The 24,066-nt window shown below is 46.6% G+C and overlaps 1 protein-coding gene across 4 annotated transcripts in view; it reads right to left on the bottom strand.

Moving 5' to 3' along the window:
* VWA3B (von Willebrand factor A domain containing 3B) overlaps positions 1-24,066 on the bottom strand; it is a 225,651-nt gene that overhangs the window by 166,938 nt on the left and 34,647 nt on the right. For all 4 annotated transcript variants that reach the window (XR_008677081.2, XM_031008311.3, XM_055378491.2 and 1 more), the window contains exons 6-7: positions 17,350-17,519; positions 11,768-11,883 (exon numbers count right to left, since the gene is read on the bottom strand). Coding sequence is in view for 3 of the 4 variants with exons in the window: in XM_031008311.3 (XP_030864171.3) it covers positions 11,768-11,883; positions 17,350-17,519 (286 nt within the window). In the remaining variant the exon portion in view is untranslated. The remainder of the gene's footprint in view (positions 1-11,767; positions 11,884-17,349; positions 17,520-24,066) is intronic.

The raw sequence follows: 24,066 nt of genomic DNA, 5'->3' as shown, positions 1-24,066 counted from the left end.
AGCTGATACACAGCATCCAAACAAGGATACTATAAGAAACTTATGGGGAAAAGAGCAGTAAAACTACCAAGAGAAGAAGAACACTCACTAAAAATATTACCAAGGAGTCCTTACAATTATGATCCAACATTTTTTCTGTGAATTAAATATCTATATGAAGCCATCATCTCCCTGAGGAAAGAACACAAAGCAGAAATTCAAGAACTCAAAAATGAAATGGAAAGGCAACAAGAAAAGATGAAATATAAAAAAAAATTAGGAAAGGGTCAGGTGCAGTGGCTCATACCTGTAATCCCAGCAGTTTGAGAGGCCAAGGCGGGAAGATCACTTGAGTCCAGGAGTTTGAGACCAGCCTGGAAAACATAGCAAGATCCCCCCAAAACCCAACCCCAATCTCCGCAAAAATAAAAAATTATCTGGGCATAGTGGCACGTGCCTGTAGTCCCAGGGCTTTAGAAGGCTGAGGGAGGAAGATCCCTTGAACCCAGGAGTTTAAGGTTGCAGTGATCTTTGATCACGTCACTGCATTCCAGCCTAGGCAACAGAGTGAGAACCTGTCTCAAAAAAAAAAAAAAAAAAAACACTCAGGAAAGAGGAAAAAAAATCACAGCAGTTAAGATGAAATTGATGTAAGCTCAATGAAAAAAAAGTGCTATGGAACTCACTGTGAGAAACCACAGAGGGTGAACGCAGGCAGAAATAAAGTGCTTAAAAATGTCAGAGAGAAAATAATAGATGTAGAAGACTGTTAAAGGAGATACACCACACAGATAAAATGCGTCTCTGAAGAAAACCAGCATAATGCAATGGTTATGAGAACAGTCTTGAGTCTGAATCCTGACTCTGCCACGTGCTATTAATAGTTATGTGAATTTGGACAAGTTTCTCAACCACCTTCTGTTTTGGTTTCTCCATCACTAAAATGAAAATAATAATAGTACCTACTCCATGGGGGTATGTTATGAAGATTGAGTGAGCTGGAATTTAGTAAGAGGCTGGAAGAGTGCCTGGCACATACAAAGCAACATGTAATATATTTGTCCAATTTAAAATAAGAATAAAATGGAACAGGACAAATATTTAAAGATACAATCCAAGGAATCTTGTCTAAAATAGAAGTCTGGAGTATACAGATGGAAAGGGTACACTGTAGGCCAGGGAAAATCGACCACAGCAGCCAGCATTGAGACAAATCCTAACACTTAATGGACTTTAAAGATCAAAAAAGAATTTTGGGGGCAACCAGGCAAAAAGATAAAGTCACTCACAAAAGAAAAACTAATCGAGCTGGCCTCAGATTTCTCCTCAGCAGCATGCAGCAGAGAGGATGTGGGAGCACAGCTCCTGAGCCACTCAAGGGAGAAAAGTGAGCCAAGGGCATCGTAGCAGCCAGGCTGTCCTTTCAGTGTGTAAAGACTGCAGAAAAGGACATTTGAAAACTCTGGGGATAACGCGGTGGCTCATGCCTGTAATCCCAGCCCTTTGGGAGGCCGAGGTGGGTGAATCACCTGAGGTCAGGAGTTCAAGACCAGACTAGTCAACATGGCAAAACCCTGTCTCTACTAAAAATACAAAAATTAGCTAGGCGTGGTGGCAGCCACCTGTAAGCCCAGCTATTTGGGAGGCCGAGGCAGGAGAATAGCTTGAGCCTGGGAGCCGGAGGTTGCAGTGAGTCGAGATCACACCACTGCACTACAGCCTGGGCCACAGAGCAAGACTCCATTTCAATTAAAAAAAAAAAAAAAAAGAAAGAAAGAAAACCCTGTGGGCACCATTATTCCTTGAATGGAAGGAAGCCCTTCTTGAAGAAATGACTAGAAGAGGAACTTCAGCCAACCAAGAGAGAACTCAGGAAACCAAAGTAAATGGAATAGACTCAAATTGGGAACTGAGTACAATATATTTAGTGACAGAACTAAAAAAAAAAAAAAAAGTAGGAATTAGGATTACAGAAGAGAAGTAAAGATAATAAGACTTAGTTTTTAAGTTGTTTACCTAGTGATAATAACATTAACAGGGTAACTGCAAATGATGATGGTTATGACAATAATGACAACTATAATTTATTGATTGGTTAACTGTGTGCTAGAGACCATAGAAAACATTTTTCATATATATGCATGTATACACATATAACCATGCATACATATATATATATCCATCCATACATACATATATATGCATACATACATGTATTAATATATATTCTTATATAGAGATATATTCCTAACAACCTATAAGGTAAACATTATTACCCCATTCATAAAGGAGAGAGCAGCCTGCCATCCCAGCACTTCGAGAGGCCAAGGTGGGGGGATTGCTTGAGGCCAGGAGTTCGAGACCAGCCTGGACAACATAGTGACCCCAGTCTCTAAGAAAAATTAAAAAAAAGTAGCCAGGCATAGTGGTGCACACCTGTAGTCCCAGCTACTCGGGAGGCTGAGATGGGAGGATTGCTTGAGCAAAGGAGGTTGAGGCTGCAGTGAGCTATAATGGTGCCACTGCACTCCAGTCTGGGTGACACAGCAAACCATGTCTCGAAAAAAAAAAGAAAAGAAAAAAGAAAAAAAGAAAAGAAAGCAAAAGCTCCAGTTAGTTAAGCTAAGTACCTTGAAATCACACAGCTAATAAGTGACAAATTCATACAAGTCTGACTCCAAAGCCCAGGTTTTTTTTTATTTTACTATATTTGAGTTCCCTGAATATAGGACAGTGCCTCATTCCTCTCTGCCTCTCCACCATGTAACACAGCTAATATAGCATAATAGAAACAACATATTATTTCCATTTTACAGATGAAGAAAATAAGGCAGAAAACTTAAATAACATGCTCAGGGGTACACAGCTAGAGCAGTGCTACCCAATAGACATACGATGTGAACCACATATATAACTTTAAATTTTCTAGTAGCTACAGTTTAGAAAGTAAAAAGAAACAGGTGAACTTAATTTTATTAATATACTTGATATAACTTGGCCAGGCATGGTGGCTCACGCCTGTAATCCCAACACTTTGGGAGGCCGAGGCTGGTGGATCACTTGAGGTCAGGAGTTCATGACCAGCCTGCCCAACATGGTGAAACCTCGTCTCCACTAAAATCCAAAATTTAGCCTGGCGTGGTGGCAGGCGCATGTAATCCCAGCTACTGAGGAGACTGAGGCAGGAGAATCACTTGAACCCAGGAGATGGAGGTTGCAGTGAACCAAGATCATGCCACTGCACTCCAGCCTGGGTGACAGAGAGACTCCTTCTCAAAACAAACAAATATATATATATTTGATATAACTCAACATATACATATTATCATTTTGATTTATCCTCTAAATTTAAAATTGTTAATGTGATAACTGATATGTTTTACACTAAGTCCTTGGAATCTAGTGTGTATTGTACTTTCACAGCACATCTCAATTTGGACTCGCTCCATTCCGAGTGCTCTCCAGCCACGTACGGCCAGTGGCTTCCCAATCGTACTCTAGAGCTGCATGCCTCACTCAAGAGACTGCCAACTCTTCATTTACCATTCTCCAGCATCTATTCTTGAAGTGTTATTTTAGAACATCAAAAAACAAAGTAACTAATTAAGTTATCTCAGTGGTCTCCACCTCCACAGAAGAGCCATCTGTTAGGATTTAACATCATACCCCTGGCACTTACAGAAGGTCACATTTATGCACATGGATGGATCATATTCTGCGATGATAATCTGTTTTCCCCTCTCTATCTCCTCCTCCACACTTGAGCAGATACCAGGCTCATTGCAAACTTGCCCCCAGGGAGGCCTATGGCAGTGTAGAAAGATGAAGTAGGCTGCAAGACATTCAGGCTTTTTTAAGCCTAAACCCCTACGAGAGGTATTACGGTTTACAAAGCAGGTAGCTTTGAAGAAGCTGGAAGGAGCCAGGCTTTTTCTCAGATAAAAGGGAGCTTGCCTTTGGCTTGGCGGAGAACAGGAGACAGGCCCCAAGAGAAGACAGGAACTGGCCTCAGTTCTTTGCAGCACCCTGGGAGGAAGGCTGCATGGGGGGAATCCAGGGAGGCGGGGCAGGGTCTACAAAAATTTTCACATCCACAGCCCAGCACAGGAGCAGCAGAGAGCTGTTCAGCCTGAAGCGGCAATAAGGCAGGGACAAGAGGTATTTATGGTGTGATTTTCCAGAACAGATATCCAACGACTAGACCCCACCTCCTGATGCATAAACACTGCCTAGGGTTTCCAAACTGTGGGTAAAGCTCGGGATGGGGACAAGGACTGAGCTTTATTTCCCACCCATCCAGAGGAGAGGAGACTGGAATAAAAAATTAAACTGAATTCTAGAAATCAAAGTAAGTAATCGGCCTTGTTTTGGTGACCAGAAATTCAAATCTGCCACTTAGGGGGCCTCACTTGGGTCTGCCAAGACCTCAGGCAGTGTCACCTACACAACCAATGCACTGGAGCCAGTTCTTCCGGAGCGGACAGCTAAGACCATGACTAACTGGTGGGCAGAGAGGGGTGTGGCCTCCTGGAAGTCACTGCTGACTTGGAGAACATCATGATAAGATTAAAGTTCAAAGAATATCACAGAATAGTTTTAAGCCCTGGTCAGGTGTGAAGTGGCCAGCAGGAAGGCCACTTGAGAGTTTGCTTAAAAGATGAGTTTCCCTGACTCCCAAGAATGCCCAGTGATAAGAGTTCCAGTCTGTCCTCTCCAAATCTCATGTTGACATGTGATTCCCAGTATCAGAGATGCGGTCTGGTGGAAGGTGTGTGGGTGACAAGGGCAGATCCCTCCTGAACGACTTGGTGCCCTCCCTCTCTGTGGTAATGAGTTTCCATGAGATGTGATAGTTAAGAAGAGTCTGAGTCCTCCCCCTTCTCACTCCCCCTCTCTCCACGTAATGCACTGGCTCCCCCTTTGCCTTCTGCCATATTTAAAAGGCTTTTGGAAGCTTCCTAAGGCCTTATCAGAAGCTGAGCAGATGCTGGTGCCCTGCTTGCACAGCCTGCAGAACGCTGAGCCAAATAAACCTCTTTTCTTTATAAATTACCCAGCCTCAGGTGTTCCTTTATCGCAGTGCAAAACAGATGCATACACACAGAAACAGAGGGGCATAGAAGATGATTTTTCAGGCCTCTGTTTCAGATTCTGAAGCAAAAAGGTCTCCTTCAGCAGCACCACATGAAACCCTGCCAACCAGAGCAGATGAAAAGTGTCACCACAGTCAATGGGCGGCTGCCATGTTTAAAAGGCTTTCGGAAGTTGGGTAGGAGGACTGTCCAACAGATTCCCTGAGAGCCAGGTGTCAAGGCAATGTGACCCTGCTACCTGCCCATCAGGCTCACCTCTTAACTGGCCATTGGTGAGGGGGCCTGGGGCACATGCCACAAGACTGTGGACAGGGGAAACTGAGACCCCAAGGCAAGAATGGGGAAAATGTTGCCCAGTCTTGGAAAGGGATCTTTTCCAAGGAAAATTCCTAGAGTTCAGGGAAGCTCAATGTGACTCTGTCTTATTTTGCTTATGGGTAAGATGAATATTAATATTTCATGGTAGACACAGGCCATGAAGAAAATCCACGCTTATTAACAGAGAAGGGAAGACAAGCTGCTGGGGGCTGGGTGGTTCAGAGGAGCACCAAAAGGGAGCATCGCTCTGGTCCCATAATAATCTATGTCCCATTGGTGCCCCTTACCCTCTCCAGCAGACAGCCAAGCCCATCATAAAGAGAGAAAGAGGCAGGAATACCCTCATGCAGAGAAGTATGGGAGGGAAGGTGCTGCCTCCTTCACAGAACACTCACCTCCCCCATTCAATGCCCCAGGAGTGGGAACAGGGGCAGGGATCCAGCCAACGCTGGGCTGAAAGCCAAGGGGAAGGACAGCTACGAGGAGGAGAGGCTTAGATGTTCGGATGTGTTCAGAGTTTCTTCCTTCTGGTGGGTTCGTGGTCTCGCTGGCTCAGGAGTGAAGCTGCAGACCTTCACGGTGAGTGTTACAGCTCTTAAGGCTGCGCGTCTGGAGTTGTTCGTTCCTCCCGGTGGGCTCGTGGTCTCACTGGCTTCAGGAGTGAAGCTGCAGACCTTTGCGGTGAGTGTTACAGCTCATGAAAACAGTATGGACCCAAACAGTGAGCAGTAGCAAGATTTATTGCAAAGAGCGAAAGAACAAAGCTTCCACAGCGTGGAAGGGGACCCGAGGGGGTTACCACTGCTGGCTCGGGCAGCCTGCTTTTATTCTCTTATCTGGCCCCACCCACATTCTGCTGATTGGTAGAGCCGAATGGTCTGTTTTGACAGGGCGCTGATTGGTGCGTTTACAATCCCTGAGCTAGACACAAAGGTTCTCCACGTCCCCACTAGATTAACTAGATACAGTGTCCACACAAACGTTCTCCAAGGCCCCACCAGAGTAGCTAGATACAGAGTGTCGATTGGTGCATTCACAAACCCTGAGCTAGACACAGGGTGCTGATTGGTGTGTTTACAAACCTTGAGCTAGACACAGAGTGCCGATTGGTGTATTTACAATCCCTGAGCTAGACATAAAGGTTCTCCACGTCCCCACCAGACTCAAGAACCCCGCTGGCTTCACCCAGTGGATCCCGCACCAGGGCTGCAGGTGGAGCTCCCTGCCAGTCCTGCACCGTGCGCCCGCACTCCTCAGCGCTTGGGTGGTCGATGGGACTGGGCACCGTAGAGCAGGGGGTGGCGCTCGTCGGGGAGGCTCGGGCTGCACAGGAGCCCACGGAGGCGGGGGAAGGCTCAGGTATGGCGGGCTGCAGTCCCGAGGCCTGCCCCGCGGGAAGGCAGCTAAGGCCCGGCGAGAAATCCAGAGCAGCTCCGGTGGGCCGGCACTGCTGGGGGACCCAGTACACCCTCCGCAGCTGCTGGCATGGGTGCTAAGCTCCTCATTGCCTGGGGCCGGCAGGGCCGGCCGGCTGCTCCGAGTGCGGGGCCTGCCAAGCCCACACCCACCCGGAACTCCAGCTGGCCTGCAAGCTCCACGTGCAGCCCCGGCTCCCGCTCGTGCCTCTCCCTCCACACCTCCCTGCAAGCTGAGGGAGCCGACTCCGGCCTTGGTCAGCCCAGAAAGGGGCTCCCACAGTGCAGCGGCGGGCTGAAGGACTCCTCAAGTGCCGCCAAAGTGGGAGCCCAGGCAGAGGAGGCGCCGAGAGTGAGCAAGGCTGTGAGGACTGCCAGCACGCTGTCACCTCTCACAGTCATCCCTGGAAGTAAAAGCTGAGACAACCGCCACATACCCAGGTTCAGGCACCCAGCTTTTGGGGCCCTGGGATTCTGACCACCCAGCCAAGTAGCTGCACCAAGGGCCTGGGAGCCCAGCGCAGGCCAGCAACCTCGCCCCACCCTCACGCAGGTGAGTAATTATTCCTTTCTAGAAGCATCGAGATTTGCTTCAGGAGCTGCAGATGGTGGAGACCATGTGATGAATATTATGAGATCTGCGCCCCCGCCCCACACATATTTGTCATCACTCTGTGCTTCCTGGGCTCAGGGGGCATACGCAGCAGGGAAAAACAGGAATTCTGCAAGTTTTCCCCCAGTGTGTAAGAAAATGCGGGCGAGCTCATGAAAAAATACAATTATGGAATTTTTAATGGATCTCTCTAGCATACAGGAGTTTGTGAACAGAACTTCTTGCCTGCTCTGGTTTCTGGACCTTCCCAAATTACCATTAAAAGGTACTGTCCTGTCTATGGCTTGTATGCTGCAGCAGATGCCTCAACAAGCAGCCTAAAAGGGCAGAGGGGAGACACCGGCCACGGAAGGCTTCCCAGAAAGGTAATGTTTACATGGAAGGAAGCAGGGAAGCAAAGGAGCATCTTCCAGAGCTTACATGAGAGCAAGTTCACATGGCCCAAGAGATGGCAGACATTCAGACAGAGCTTGAAAACGAGGTGCATGTGGAAGAGGAAAGTGGATGGTGTTAGAAGGTGGGGAGGGGCCTGCTGAGCAGGGCCACATGGAGCCATGTTGGAGCCAGAGGGAAAGGGGAGCAATGAGATGTGTACCCCTGCACACATGATGGCATGGATTTGCAATGGGTAATTTTTTCCCAGAACACTAAAGTAGTTGAAAAAATACTAGAAAATTAAAAAGTAGGAATGTTTTTAATTTACATAATTTACATTATTTTATTTGTACCAAAACAGAATTTGTTATTATTTTACACTCCTAATCTTGATGGAAACAAATTCATCAATTAACAAGTATGTTCTAAGTCTATTTCTTATTTCATTTTCAATTCAGAGTTGTAAATTATAAGAAATGTGAGAAAGTAACTTTGAAAGTATGTGTGATGAATAAAAACTTTAGTGAGAGATATAAATATACTCCCAAAATAAACTTAAAATAATGTATTAATACACTTTTTAATTGTTCAATATTTTTAAACTTAATAACCTAGAAACAAATTATCATTACAAATAATAAATAAAAACATATATAGAGAGAGGTACACATTTCTCCTCTTGCCTCAGGCTCCAATATGGCCTCACAGAGTCTTGTTGGAGCCTGTCTTTATTTGAAATTGTGATATTTTCATCATCATGGATTTTTGTGGCATTAACTTTGACTTTTTAAAATATTATGTCAAAATTTCAACAAGCACATGAAAAGATGCTCAAAATAATGAATCATTAGGGAAATCCAAATAAAAACCACAATGAGATATTGCCTCACACCCATTAGGATGGCTACTATCAAAAATAGAGAAAATAACAAATGTTGGCCAGGATGTGGGAACTTTGTGCACTGTTGGTAGGAATGTAAAATGGTACAGCCACTATGGAAAACAGTATGAAGGTTTCTGGAAAAAACATTAAAAATAGAATCCCCATATATGATTCAGAACTTCCATTCTGAGTATATATCCAAAAGAATGAAAAGCAGAATCTGAAAGAGCTATTTTGTACACCCATATTCATAACATTGTTCCCAACAGACAAAAGGTAGAAGCAACCCAAAAGTCCATGGCTGGATGAATCAGTAAACAAGATGTGGTGTATCCATATAATGGACTATTATCAGCCTTAGAAAGGACGGAAATTCTGACATATTACAATGTAGATGAAGCTTGAGGACATTACGCTAAGTGAAATAAGCCAGTGGCAGAAGGACAAATACTGTATAATTGCACCTATTTATGAAATACTACCTAGAGTAGTCAAATTCAGAAAGGAGACAGAAAGAAAGTAGAATGGCGGTTGCTAGGGGTGAGGGTGGGACAAATGGGGTGCAGTGACTTGAATATATGTGTCCCTCCAAAATTCATACATTGGAACCTAATACCCAATGTCACAGTATTGAGAGTGGGGCCTTTTGGGAAGTGATTAAGTCATGAGGATGGAGTCCTCCTGAATAAGATTAGTGCTCTTATAAAAGAGGCTGAAGGGAGTGTGCAGTTTGCCTTTTTTTTTTTTTTTTTGGCCCTTTCATCTCTTCTGCCCGTGAGGGTGCAGCATTCCTCCCCTCCCAAAGATACAGCAGCAAGGCACCGTCTTGGAAGCAGAGTGAGCCTTCACCAGACACCAAATCGGCTAGTGCCTTGATCTTCGATTCCCCAGCCTCCAGAACTGTGAGCAATAAGTTTCTCTTTATAAGTTACCCAGTCTTGGGTATTTTGCTATACCAGCATGAACAGACATAGACATAGGAAGTTACTGTTTCATGGGCACAGGGTTTCAGTTTGGGAAGATGAAAAGGGTGGTGATGGGTGTACAACAATGGGAATGTACTTAACACTACTGAACTGTCAGCTTAAGAGTGGTTAAGATAGTAAATTTATGGCATATATAATTTACTATAATTTTTTAAAAAACATTTTTTATCTTAACTGCAGAGTTTTTTTGTATTGGTACAGAGCATGGGGTCATGGTAAGTCATACCCTGAAAGCCTATTATCTGGTATCCAAAAAGTCAATAATAGCAGGAAATTCCTTCAGATTGCCAGAAAAGTCCTCTGAGCTATGCTTCTCCAACCCCTTACTTGAGAGTCTCTATTTTCTATACAATGGAGAGGGAAATAATGTAAGAAGTCACTCCCCCACCAAACGAGAGGGTGGCCTGAGGAAAGTGATGTGGAAAATGCTTGAAACGGCTGATGTGGCAATGGAGAGAGATGTGATCAGGTAAAGGGAAGAAACCTGCCTCTGAGGCCCAGGTGAGGTGGGAAATCACACATTTTCCAAATCACAACAGTCTGTCAAGGTTTCTGGGCAGTTTGGGAGAGGTAGGCTTTGAAATGTTGGCATTTCTGGGACATTGTGATGGACAGAGGAGACAAGATCACGTATTTAGGATTTGGGATTCTCCCTCCAAAGTCAGATGTGATCACTGAAATGGATTGAGAACAACGATCCATGCCAAGCATTTTATTCTAAGAAAAATGTTTTTGTATGTAATTTGCATGCTTCAAAGGGTTGGTAAGATGGTAGTTGCTGAAAATGTAAGCTATGCAGTTTGTATTTCCCTTTATAACTAAGTTGCCAAGGAATCCAGAGACCAAGACTAAACCCCATTTCCAGTAATTGGCCCACCTTGGTTTGCTAGTAACATCTCACATTCTTTGCCGTGATTAAATCATTGCCCACTAGGCTTAATCTTGTAAATTACTTTCAATAGGCATGACATATATCCGGAATTAATTTCTTCTTAGATTAGCATCGATCTTGCCTATATGTTGGCATTTTCTCGAATTCTCTGGAGATGTCCCCTTCATGATTGGAACAAAGGTTTCCATTACGTGAAGTGGTGCCTTCAGTGAACTCTATGGGAACGTCTCCCCTCCTCTGCTTGGACACCAAGAATTTGAATCTACAAAGTGTGTGTCAGGAACAGGCTCATGACTCATCTTCACTTTTATCTGCATCTGAAAACCTAACCTTCTCCTGGGAGCCTTTGCAGCACCGTTACGTAAATCTTTCAAGCAGCTGTTGCTACAGCTTCTCTCTTATCCCTAAAGAGTAGCCTCTGCCTTATAATGAAGCTAGAAATCTGTTTGATAATTTAAAAAGAGGGAGAGTGGGGGTGAACTTTCTTAGACTTCTAACAACCCACCAGGTCCCTTCATCCAACAATCGAACAGGGGCTTCCTTCCCTCCTTTTCTCAGTGGGGTTTATTCAGTCTTCAGCACTTTGCAATTTCATCAGCTTAAAAGAAACTCCCATCTCCTGGCTTTCTGAGTAACCTTCCACTGTTTTTCTGAATCACAGCCTATTTCCCGCTGATTTGGTGACCTCATTCTCTGTGCTCATTAAGTTCTCTGATCACATTCATTGAATGAAAGGGGAAGTTCATTCCGCCTCCATAAAGGTTCCTGTGCGTCCTCCGCCCTCACAAGGGGCAGGCCACTCCCTCAAGCTGCATCCACAGGCCCTGCTTTCATCACAGGGAGGACAGCAGAAACCCCCTCAAGAACCACAGGCACCCTCTCTGCAGCCTCCCAACTAATCCACACAGCAGAGTGGCTCTGCCTTGCCAAGAACTAACTCTGGCATTGACAGGCCCAGGGCCACATCTCCAGCAGGTTCTCAAGTTAGAAAACACACATCGCTTAGGCCATTTCCCTGGATTGTAAACTTATGCCTGGTTGCTACGCTGACAAACTCACCACTAATATCCATTAACTCTGCTCTTGCACTACATTAATAATATTATACAAAAGACATGGGGAGTCTCTCCCTGGTACTTTACTTCCTAATGATCCACGTCGTCTGAGGCTATTCGGGACATAAGCTACGCCACTTCTTTTGGATTCCAGGTACCTGGAGGGAGTTTTCCTTTCAGTTTCCTTGAATTCCAAGTCATCACATTGTCACCATCCTTTGTGGAGAATGCAGGAAATTCTACACACTCTGTTCTCTCGGCAAATGCGTGGAATCTGAAACATGAAGAGATGCTCATTAGGAAGGCAGTACGCAGGTGTCCGTGCATGCTTGTTCCTTCTCCTGGGACTGAACGTGCTCTTCGGCAGCACTGGGCATCTTCATCTTCTTAGCCACGGTCACTGCTTCTTCCTGCACCTTGTCAATTCCACAAGCAAAAGACAGGGAGGCAGAATAGCACAGAGAATTGTGAATGATGTGGGATTTTAACTGACAACTCATCCTTTCATTAGAGGGCAAATTAGCTCAACCAAATGGTATTTCTTGGTCCTGGGAAAATGACACTCTATGCTTATATTCTTTCTCTTGTTCCCAGGGTTCCGTCATGTCAACACAGCTTAACCAAGCCAGGGGTCTAATGAGGGGCCCCAGTAGCACCCATCAGCTCTGTGGGTTCAGTGAGGACAGCTCATGACACAGAGAGCATTTGCCTAGTTTGCCTGCTGCTGATGGGCATCAGTCAACTTTAACTCGTCAAACACACACTTCCCCAGGAGCCAGGCTTAAGCACGAATGAGAAGCATTCCTGTGTAGACAAGTTTTTAGGACGTGTCTTTTCAAAGCGTGGTCCAAGGAGCAGCAGGTTAGGTATACACACTCCCAGGCCCCCACCCAGCCCTGTGGAGTCCAAATATCCATTTAACAGGGTCCCCAGGGGGCTGACAGGCACATGAAAGTTTGCAAGCACTGATGTAGTGCACAGGGTGATGGGCTAAGTCACACCCTCAAAGCCACTTAACTGGAATCCAAAAAGTCCATAAATAGCAGGACATTTCTTTCAGGTGGACAGAGGAAGTCACAAGTAATGCTCCTCCAGCCACGCAGGAGTTCCGTCTCTGCCTAGCACCACACACTCAACTCAGAGAAAATCCCAAGCACCGCTCAGGATGGAAATGGTGGGAGAAGTCTAGGGAACCCACCGCGGCTATGGAAATCCTCAGTCTCTTCCCAAAGGGTTTCAGGTGAGACTGGAATAATGACTTGACGGCAATTAAAATGTCAGCCTCATTCTGGTGCCCTTCCTAAAGCCAATGAACTCTTAGCCTGGTCATTCCCAACTCCTGCAGGAGCTTCATCCAGAGCAGAAATGTCCAGCTCCCTTGCCCTGTAGGGCAAGGAGGGGAGATGGGTGAGGTTTGCCCCAGCAGGCCCCATGCCCTGAGTGTCAAGGCCTTTGGCACCCAGGACCTTCCACTCTCTGATCTGTTTTCTAGATTAGAAAAGGGAACAGGGCAGAAATTTCCTCTGGCTGATACAGTCTCGCTTGTGCAGAAGCAACTCAGCATTATGACAGGCTGTTTGAGCCTTAGAGCACAGCGCTGTGCTTGGACTGGTGGTTCTACCCAGACACAGCCTCTGGCACAGGGGAAGCTGGAGTCCAGCTGGAGGGTCACCAGACCAGACAGCCTCCTGCAACCTGAGACACTCAGGACATGCCACTTGCAGCTGGAGAATAACTGCCCTCCAGCTGGGGCCCCACGGCCAAAGGTGCACCAAGACCAACCAGAAGCCATGGGGTGTCCAGGCAGGGAGTGGAGAAGGCAGGGGCACTACTCATGATGGGTTACGCTTGCCTGCAAAGGCCCAGAGCGTGGACAGGAGGGTACATCAATACCTCATCCTTTTCTGCAAGACCCACCTCCATGGCTGCGTGGCCTCGTTAGGTAGCTGAACCACAGCTTCTCTCACAGGAAATTATTCCCTGGGCTCTAGCATGCCCCAGATGAGCTAAGCAGAGAACAGTAAGAGAGGTGACTGGCCAGTTGCCTCTTCTCTTTCAACTAGCGAGGTCACAGGAGGGAGCCCCCTTCTGTACTTATGGGCTCAGGAACCCAGAATGGGAGCCACATACCTGATGTTAAAAGATTCCAAACTGCCGTAACAGCAGCCACAGCAATGGTCCTTAGAGTCCCAAAGCCTTGTTAACAATGAAAATTTCTAGCCCTTCACAGATCTTGAAAATTAGAATTCCTGGGGCTGTGGCTATAAAATTTGCATCTCAATCAAGCTCTCTGGGCAGGTATTATGCAAAGTGATGGGAAAAATTCATATTCCCGGGCTCTCTCTATGACGTGGAATGAGCCGGCAAGGTGAAGCCTGGCCTCTGTATCATTAACAAGCTCCCCAGTGACTGCGATTAGCACCTACACTTAAGAACAAGATGCCATCTTACCCTGTTAGGAGGGCTATTATCAAAAAGAAAAAATAACAGATGCTGCTGAGGAGGCAGAGAAAAGGGAAGTCTTATAAATTGTTGGTGGGAATGTAAATTAGTACAGCCATTACAGGAAAGACTATGGAGATTTCTCAAAAAACTAAAAATAGAACTACCATACAATCCAGCAATCCCACTACCAGGTATTTACCCAAAGAAAAGGAAGTCGGCATATCAAAGGAACATCTGCACCTTGTGTTTATTACAGCACTATTCACAATAGCCAAGATACGGAATCAACCTAAGTGTCCATCAATGGGTGAATGGATAAAGAAAGGTGGTATATACCTAATAAATACTATTCAGCCACAAAAAGAAGGAAATCCCGTCATTTGCAGCAACATGGATGGAACTGGAGGTCATTATATTATGGGAAATAAGCCAGGTATAAAAAGACAAATATCGCATGTTCTCACTCATGGGTAGGAGGTGGAAAAGTTGATCTCACGGAGATGAGAGTAGAATGATAAATACCAGTGGCTGGGAAAGGTGTGAGGATCGGGGGATAAAAACAGGTTGGTTAATGGGTACAAACATACAGTGAGATAGAAGGAGTAGGTTCATACAGTGAGATAGAAGGAGTAGGTTCATACAGTGAGATAGAAGGAGTAGGTTCTAATGTTCCAATGATAAAGTAGGGTGGCTATAGTTAACAACAGTGTATTTTATATTTCACAGTAGCCAGAAGAGGGGACTTAAGATGTTCCCAACACACAGAAATGATAAATAAGGTGATGCACATCCTAAATCCCGACTTGATCATTCCACATGCTATGCATGCAACAGAATATCACATGGGCCTGTGGGGAAAAGAAAGAGAGATCAGATTGTTGCTGTGTCTGTGGAGAAAGAAGTAGACATAAGAGACTCCATTTTGTTCTGTACTAAGAAAAATTCTTCTGCCTTGAGATGTTGTTAATCTGTAACCCTACCCCCAACCCTGTGCTCCCTGAAACATGTGCTGTGTCAACTCAGGGTTAAATGGATTAAGGGCTGTGCAGGGTGTGCTTTGTTAAACAGATGCTTGAGGGCAGCATGCTTGTTAAGAGTCATCACCACTCCCTAATCTCAAGTACCCAGGGACACAAACACTGCGGAAGGCTTCAGGGACCTCTGCCTAGGAAAGCCAGGTATTGTCCAAGGTTTCTCCCCATGTGACAGTCTGAAATATGGCCTCGTGGGAAGGGAAAGACCTGACCGTCCCCCAGCCTGACACCCGTAAAGGGTCTGTGCTGAGGAGGATTAGTAAAAGAGGAAGGAATGCCTCTTTGCAGTTGAGATAAGAGGAAGGCTTCTGTCTCCTGCTCGTCCCTGGGCAATGGAATGTCTCGGTGTAAAGCCCGACTGTATATTCCATCTACTGAGACAGGGGAAAACCGCCTTAGGGCTGGAGGTGGGACGTGCTGGCAGCAATACTGCTCTTTAAGGCATTGAGATGTTTATGTATATGCACATCAAAAGCGCAGCACTTTTTTCTTTACCTTGTTTATGATGCAGATACATTTGTTCATGTGTTTACCTGCTGACTTTCTCTCCACTATTATCCTATTATCCTGCCACACCCGATAATGATCAATAAATACTAAGGGAACTCAGAGGCCGGTGCCGGCGTGGATCCTCTGCATGCTGAACGCCGGTCCCCTGGGCCCCCTTTTTCTTTCTCTATACTTTGTGTCTCTTTCTTTTCCAAGTCTCTCGTTCCACCTAACGAGAAACACCCACAGGTGTGGAGGGGCAACCCACCCCTTCATGGGCCCTATAAATATGTACAAATATGTATCAATTTAAAAATATTTAAAGAACAAGTGCTCTGGGAAGACGCTGTACCCATTTCAAGGAGAACTTAGGAAAGGATTTTATAATTCTCCTTGTAACCACAGAAGTAGCTGGTCTTTCTCCACAAGAGACCTAAACTTAAACACACACACACACACACACACAGACACACAAACACACACACACACACACACACACAGACCCAGGGTGCAGGGGCATATGTTTTAAAATGCAGGTTTTATTACTATTCGGGTATTGTGAGGCCAATAGATAAGGAGCCTACTGCCATTGAAAAGATAGTTTGTTACTCATGGTTCCCCTATGGACTGAATTGTGCTCCCCCAACCCCAAGCCAAAAAAATTCCTATGTTGAAGCCCTAATTCCCAATGTGACTGTCTTTGGAGATAGAACAGGAGGTAATAAAAGTTACCGAGGAGGTAATAAAGGTTAAATGAGGTCATAGGGCAGGGCCCTGATTCTATAGGATGAGTGACCTTATAGGAAGAGGAAGAGACACCAGTGAGTGCGCCCTCACTCTCTGTCTCTCTGTGTCTCTCTTTCTCTGTCTCTCTCCTCTCTCTCCACACACACACACACTCTCTCTCTCCTCTTTCTCTCTCTCTCCTCCCTCTCTCTCTCTCCACACACACACACTCTCTCTCTCCTCTCTCTCTCTCTCTCACTCTCTCTCTCTCTCCACCATGTGAGAACAGAGTGAGAAGGCAGCTGCCTACAAGGAGGGGAGAGAGACCTCACCAGAAACCAAATTCTCCTTCACCTAGTACTTCCCAGCCTCTAGAACTGTAAGAAATAAATACTTGTTAAGCCACACAGCCTGTGGCAATTTGTTATGGCAGCCCAAGCTGACTAGCCCAGTTCCCAGGAGGAGAGAGGGGCACAGCATGCCACGCAGGCCACACAGGGAAGCACCGGGTCAGCCGGGAGGCAGAGGGAGTGAGGGGAAAGGCAGGTGAGGACCTTTAGTGTGGATTCCAAGGGAAGGAACAGCAAAGGAAGGGTAAGCAGGCTATTTGAATAATTTCCCTGGGCTCTGGGGTGTAGGGGCTGTCCCGAGTTTTCTGGTGTGTGGCCCTGGAGTGATTAGGGTAGAGAACAGCGGTTCTAAGTGAGAGAGCCTGGATTGGCAGTGTGGGCTCTGGTTGGTTTGCACATGCAAGTGCACCCCAGTGAGTAATTTGCTATCTCTAGGAATTGGCTAGCCCTGGGAGGGACAGGGTCTCCTGGACCAGCAAGGCACCAAGAGGTCAAAGCATAGGAATTGCAGAAAATAGAAAGTCATGATTAATACAAGACAGAGAAGAAAAGATGCAGAGAGACTAAATACTATACTGGAAAGAGGAGAACACAGCAACAGATTGGTTAAAGCCACGAAGAATGCAAGACCCACTGTTGATCCTGTGTGAGCAGGCAACCCGCTTGCTGTGACTCAAGAGCACATTTTCTGCCTACCTGTTGTGGGTCTTGGCACTCAGATCCTTTAGAAAAGCTATAGTGCCTTCTCCTCTGGCGTTGAAGGACACTGTGTGGACTGGACACGGGATCTCCAAGGCCCTCTGGAGGAGAAGCTCCTTGGATTCTTCAGGAACATCCCCCACCACAAAGTAGTAAATGGATTCAATCTGCAAAACAGTGGTGCCAACGGTTTATCTCCCTCACATGCCCTAGCTTGGTACTAGTCTCATCAGTAATACCCATTCTACAAAACGATCTCTTAGAAAAAATGGGCAGAAAGAATAGCAGCCCTGCCCAGGGTTTTCTGAGGACATCAGGGCCAGTCAGGAAGTGAGATATTCAAGGCTTGGTGCCAAGAAGGTCTGTCAGCAGTGGCTGTTGTCTTGGGTAAGGCACGAGAAGAATATGGTTGGCAGATTTGGAGAACTTCCTCTGGGCCACGAATATATCGCACAGGTTCGGAGTGGTTATTTTCAAGTCAAGCAATGAAGGAAGGACTGGCACAGCCACTGCAGGCAGGAAGCTTATCTGCCATTTCCCGCAGCAGTGCCAGAATCCTACAATGCAAACTCATGCGTCCTCCGTCTAAGGCAGAACGTGGAAAGGAGGGCACATCCTCAGCTGGCTCCACCTCTGGGCTCACCTAAGCAGGGACTCACACGCCTGGGGCTGGGGTGAGGCTGTCCTGACTGCACAGCTGTCAGATGCCAGGTCCGCCTGCAGTGCCCTGCCTCTTGCAACCAAACCAGGCCATGAGAAGAATGGAAGAATAAGCAACTCCTGTGTCAGGACATACACCACACACACACACACACACACACACACACACACACACACACACACACAGCTTAAACCAGTGATTCTGGAAGATGCACACCTCCCCCAGTAAGCAGACAATCCCAGAGAAGTGCCAGCGGCTGAATTGAGAGACAGAGAACTCTCTATCTCAGGGCGGCCGCCCCTCCTGCCCTGCTGCAGCCCCGCCACCCTCGATCCTCCCGGGACGGTGCTTCCACAGTCCTCCCCACCCCTGCTACCCAGGAGCTCTGTCACCTCAGGCAACTGACCTAACTTCAGTGTCTTCCCTTGTTAAAAGGGAGATAATGCAGTTTATTATTCATGATGGCATTGAAACAGGATGACTTCCAACTATGTGTGCATTTCTATACATCTCAGAAAGTAAAAAACCCAAGGAGAGCCAGGAATCCGTATCCTCTCAACCTGCCCTATAAATGTCCCGATGGACTGTGTCCACACATAAATGGGGGAAGAAACCCCAGCAAATGCATTGTGTTAGAAGGTAAATAGATGTCACCATCCCTTTAGGATTCATGACCCTCTCCTTGCTCTATTTCCAAATCCCAATGAGCTGAAGATAGTCAACAAATGCCCTCACCTCAACGTCTATCCCAGGCCTTAAATGCACCTGGCCGGGAGGGTGGGGGACGGGAGTCCTCATGGTTGATTTCTAGTTGGTTGGGGTGCTCTGCCTGCAGCAGATGGAGCAGACTGTGCCAAGGAGGTGGAAGGGATGGGGGTGGGATGCAATGGGTGGGGCCCAGACTGGGACTTAGGAGAAGGACAGAGTGGGAGCTGAGATCAGGCCACTTGAGGAACATCCCTCCACCAATGAGGCACAGAAAGCCCCGGCCCCTCCCAGGCCTCTTTCTCTCAGGCCTTTCAACGCCAGCTCCTGATTCTAAAAAGTACCAATCGAGCAGTAAAAGACTGAGGAATACTGTAAATTTCTTCAAGTCAGTAAACTGGAAGCAAGAAAAACCCTGAAAGAAGGAAGAAACCATCTTCTCCAGATTCCTTGTAGCCAGCCAATACTGCTCTTCCAGCAGATGTGTTCTGTTTCACTCTTCTCCTGGTCTGATGCATGACCTTGTGGGAGACGCATTTAAACGGCTTCCACTTAGCAGGCCTATTATTTATCTGAGTTTTCCAGCGTGGCAGTGCCCAAGTTTAGCATGGGGACAGGTTCATCCTGTTGCAAGGATCTAAGTGACACATGGCCTGAGACAGGGGAGCAGACACAGAGTATTTTCTAGGGTTGGTCAGATGAAGAGGGAGGTGAGGACACACATCTCGAGGTGGTCTGTCAGCCGCTCCTGACACCACACACATCCAATGTACGTCATGTAAACGCAGCTTCTTTGCTCTGGCACTAATCCCAAAACCTGAAGTTCTTGTGCAGAAATGTTTTTCCCTTGAGATTTCATCAAACTGAAAATTGCTGTAGCCAACAGTGAGTCAAGATTTATTTTCCTTTACTAAGGTTATGACATTATTCACTATTCGTTAAGTTCATTACTCGGCTTCTTAATCACATACATTTTCAGTCAACTCCCTGTGCTACGCTACAGATTTCCCGGGACATGCTTTACATTGAGACCACCTATCCCCACACTCTCCTGTACACGGTCTTTCTGCCTCTCCTTTCTGCTCACGTGATGACACTTAGAAAAACAGAAAGGTGGCCGGGAGCGGTGGCTCATGCCTGTAATCCCAGCACTTTGGGAGGCCGAGGCGGTTGGATCACGAGGTTGGGAGATCAAGACCATCCTGGCTAACATGGTGAAACCCCGTCTGTATGAAAAATACAGAAAAATTAGCCGGATGTGGTGGCAGGTGCCTGTAGTCCCAGCTACTGGGGAGGCTGAGGCGGGAGAATGGCGTGAACCTGGGAGGCGGAGCTTGCAGTGAGCCGAATCGTGCCACTGCACTCCAGCCTGGGCGACAGAGCGAGACTCGGTTTCAAAAAAAAAAAAGAAAAGAAAAACAGAAAGGAGGATAAATATGCTACCTATTCCTGTCTGCCATCAAACTGGCAAAATGCCTCTTAAAGCAAAATGGCTTTACTACTGTCGGCTATTTGGGATGATAAACTAAAATGAATTATCTCACTCAATACAACAGTCCTGTGGAGCACGAATTATTACCATGCCTAGTTTACAGATGAAGAAACTGAGACTTGGAAAGGAAAACTGAGTTGGCCTTGAAGCTGGTAAGCCTAGGCTGCCTGGCCCCACAAGCCCTGCCCTTGCTGTCCACGGCTACGCTGTGCTGTTTGTGGCAAGGCTGGTCACCTGCTAGAGATGAATGTGAGCCCCAGAATTCTGAAAGTAAGAGCAAGCAATAGAAGGTGGCCCCAGACAGGCACTTTTTTCACTTCTGTGGTTACCCCACTATCCAAGGGTTCAGGCTCCTACCCCTGATACCAACATCACTGACCAAAAGTTGGGACCAGGAGATTGTGTGGCTTAAAGGAGTTATCCTCATGGGAATCTGCTCCCTTAACCAGTGTCTTTGAGCTCCTTGAAGGCAAAGGCCAGTTCTGAGGCTCAGTAGCAGCCTTCAGTCCAGGAGTAGCTTCCTCACCGACCACATTTCCCTAAATGCTGATTTGCACCGAATTTGATAAAATACATGAGTTCCATTCAGCTCCTTTAGAGTGAGTCAAAAGCTCTTGCCACTTCATACGACATCAAGTAGGGAGGAGCCTTTATGTTTTCACTTGAAATTCCTTATTCTATCTGGGCCATTAATTCTGCAGCTTCACACAGTAACATGCACTCTGCCCCGCCAAAGAGTCCTTGACATCTACCTAGCTGCAGCTTTTGGGGGAAGAAAGAAACAGACTAGGAGTGTGTGCTTCTACTCTGACTGCCCTCTGCTCCACTGGCCAGAGCCTGTGCTCTCATCCCCTAGGCTTCCAGGTATAAAAATCTTCACTCTTCAAAGAGCAAAAAGAAAGTCAACCAGAACAGCAGTGAAAGATCCAGCAAAATTCTGTCTTGTTCTGCGTACACCTTTGAACATTGCAACATTTCTGGCCAACTCCAGTCCTTGGATCTGACCTCCAAATCCTCCCTGTACCTGTGGGAACCCTCTGCTGTCTCAGCCCATTTGATCTGATTCCCTCCATGGTAGTGACTGTCCCCATGGTATTGATCTAGTTCACCTCTCAGATCCCTCCTAGGATCCTTGACCACCACCGACTTTCTGGCCTCCCAGGTTTCAGGGTCTCTGTTCCCACCTGCCATCCCCAACAGGGTCCTACAAGACTCAGCAAATTCACCTGTTCAATCCCACACAGACCATCTCACTTCAAGTCACAAAACCCAAATCTATGCCATAGCTTGGAAATGGGACCCACATCTTCCCCTCAAACACAAGAATATGAAAATTATTTCCTTTCCAACCCTTCACTGTTCAACAAGCATTTATAGAGCCCTTGTTAGGCATCAGAGACACAAAAAAGAAAAGATCTGATGCCTGCCTGAACCACTAAAAGGAAATAAATGAACTGCCAGGGTCATGGATTAATGTGGCCAGGACTTCGGCTTTCAGTCCAGCAGTGAAGGTTCTTTATGATATCATGTGGGTCTGTCTTTAATCCACTCACTTGGTCTCCCAGGAAATATGATTAAAAGAAACCAAAAACTAAACAGATGTGCGTCAGCAAGTGGATGGAAGAGAGGCTGAGAACAGAATCAGAAATGCAGGTATCTTCTGGGTAGGTGGCCTTGTCCTGGCAGAGAAGCAAAACCCCTTGGTCTTCTTAGGCAGCTTAGAACCAGGGCTCTGGGTAAACAGCCTTCCCTTTCATCCTGTACACCACCCTTCCTCGTGAGGCCTGGGAAGCTACTAACTTCCAAAGATGCATGTCCTGGACCAGGGCTACTGAAGAGCAGAAACTCTGTGCCGGTCCACACACCTGGTCTCTGAGAATGTCAACCCCCTCAACCACCAAACATGTCCCCAGGACCCCACGTGCTGCCCTCCCAGTGAGCCAGGTTCCTTTTCATGAGACGCAACAGTAATTCATCTATCAATCATGCTCTTTGAGTGCTATGAGTCGAGCCAGCATTTCAACAGACCTCCCACTCTGCACGTGCTCTTATTAGACCTCAAGGCTCTCTCTCGTTGCTTCCTGTTTCAGTCTTCCTGGCCCGCGGTGGTTACAAAGCCTGCGCCTGGAGGGGGCCAGGAGCCTCTCTGGGCATCTTCCTTCTCCATGACCAAGCACGTGGTTCAGCCCTACTCCTCATGTGGGCTTGGTATAGAAACGGGACTTGAATGTTAATTTGTGGGCACAAGACAATGCTCACTTTCCTGGCTCCTCTTAGCACCCGCTCATGGAGGGAGATGCTAACCTGCAGCAGGCTGTCATCAGTAGGAACAGTCTAGGTGTTTATATTTGCTGTTCAAAAAATTCTTTAAGCCTTCCATCTTTTCTGTTCAGAGCAAACTGCAGCCATCTGGATGAATTCAGAACTCACTGGGATGGGCATGACAGGTATGGAGCAGAGAAGCAGGACTTATGGGAACCCACTCCCCCCAGCCCCTGCCACACACACATGTGTTTTTTAACTCCTCATAAAACATAGGACACGGCATTTTTATACGCAAGGCAGTTGCATTTGCTAGAATTTTCCTTAAGACCACCCCCAGATCAAGGCTGTAGGCAGAGGGGCACAGGGGTTTGTGCAGGGCTTGCATGTGCTGCTCCACAGTCTCTTCTCAGAAGCTTTCAGGCTGCATTTGATGATCAGTGCCTGGAAGCTTCTTTCTTGATTCCTTTTCTTCCATAGGACTTCCCTGGAACTCACTGAATTGTTCCTTACTTCCTGGAATAGGAATGAACCCCGGAGAAAGGAGAGGCACGAACCAGAAGGAGTGAAACAGAAAGACAGGGTCACTGGGGGATCCTGCAGTCAGGTCAGGGGGCCACAGGCAGCTGTGACCACAATAGCCAGGTTCATAGACAAAGAGAACAGCTGTGTGCACAGGCTCATGCACACATACCCTGAGCCTGGGAATGTTCCATTTTTTTGAATGCTTATTAAGGTATCCAGACACTTGAAATTTTACAGATGTTAAAACAAACTCAAAGGACCAAGGAACAAACTAGCTTGTATCTGGTTCTTCTTTAATGGAAAACATTTGTTCCTTTGGCCTTGGAAGGAAAAGCAATGTGTTTCCAATTACAAACCATTGCCCTCAGTATTGATAAACACAGGCCGGTGACCACTGGGGGCTATCTTTCAAGATGCCAACACGTGGCTTCTTTCTCCAACAATGGACTTCTTGATGCAGCTGGGTAAAGTCTGAAACCTACAGAAACCCCAGGCTTCCAGAGTGGAGGAAGCACACAATTGTTAAGTAACTGTATCCAAAGGCAAGCAGACCTTCCCACAGGGAGTCCAGGCTGGCCAAAGGACCCCGCCTGCCCAGAGTGTGTCTCCACTGGCTTGCCACTGCCCCAACACTCCCATCACTAGAGTCACTCCCAGAAACACAGACCCTGTGGCTCAAAGAGACATAACACACCACCATCTAATCACTTCTTCCAGGTAAAGCTTTATTTCCAAAAATGTCCCTATCAAAATTCACGTCAATACATTGACATCCAAAAATGGATGGAGTCATCAGCTTGCGTGTACTTCACCTTGGAAAGTGTGTGACAGATGACAGATCCATCTGTGAAGAAGAGTAACTAGGAAAGATTCAGAATATGGATGCTGAGAAAACCTTATTTCTTCATCCTCAGGGTTCTATGAGGAGTCTTCCAATCTCTCTCTCCTCCCCATAAGAGATAGACTGACTGATCTAATTGGTAGGAGAGCAAGAGTGAAGTTAATATGGCAAAGATGCACAACTATGGCCTCAGTCCTGTCCTTTCTCGGTGCTCAGTGGGTATGAGTC

The sequence above is a fragment of the Gorilla gorilla genome, chromosome 12 (genome assembly GCF_029281585.2).
Source record: "Gorilla gorilla gorilla isolate KB3781 chromosome 12, NHGRI_mGorGor1-v2.1_pri, whole genome shotgun sequence".
In the NCBI taxonomy this organism is placed as follows: domain Eukaryota; kingdom Metazoa; phylum Chordata; class Mammalia; order Primates; family Hominidae; genus Gorilla; species Gorilla gorilla.
This window is presented reverse-complemented; position numbering and strand designations above follow the sequence as displayed.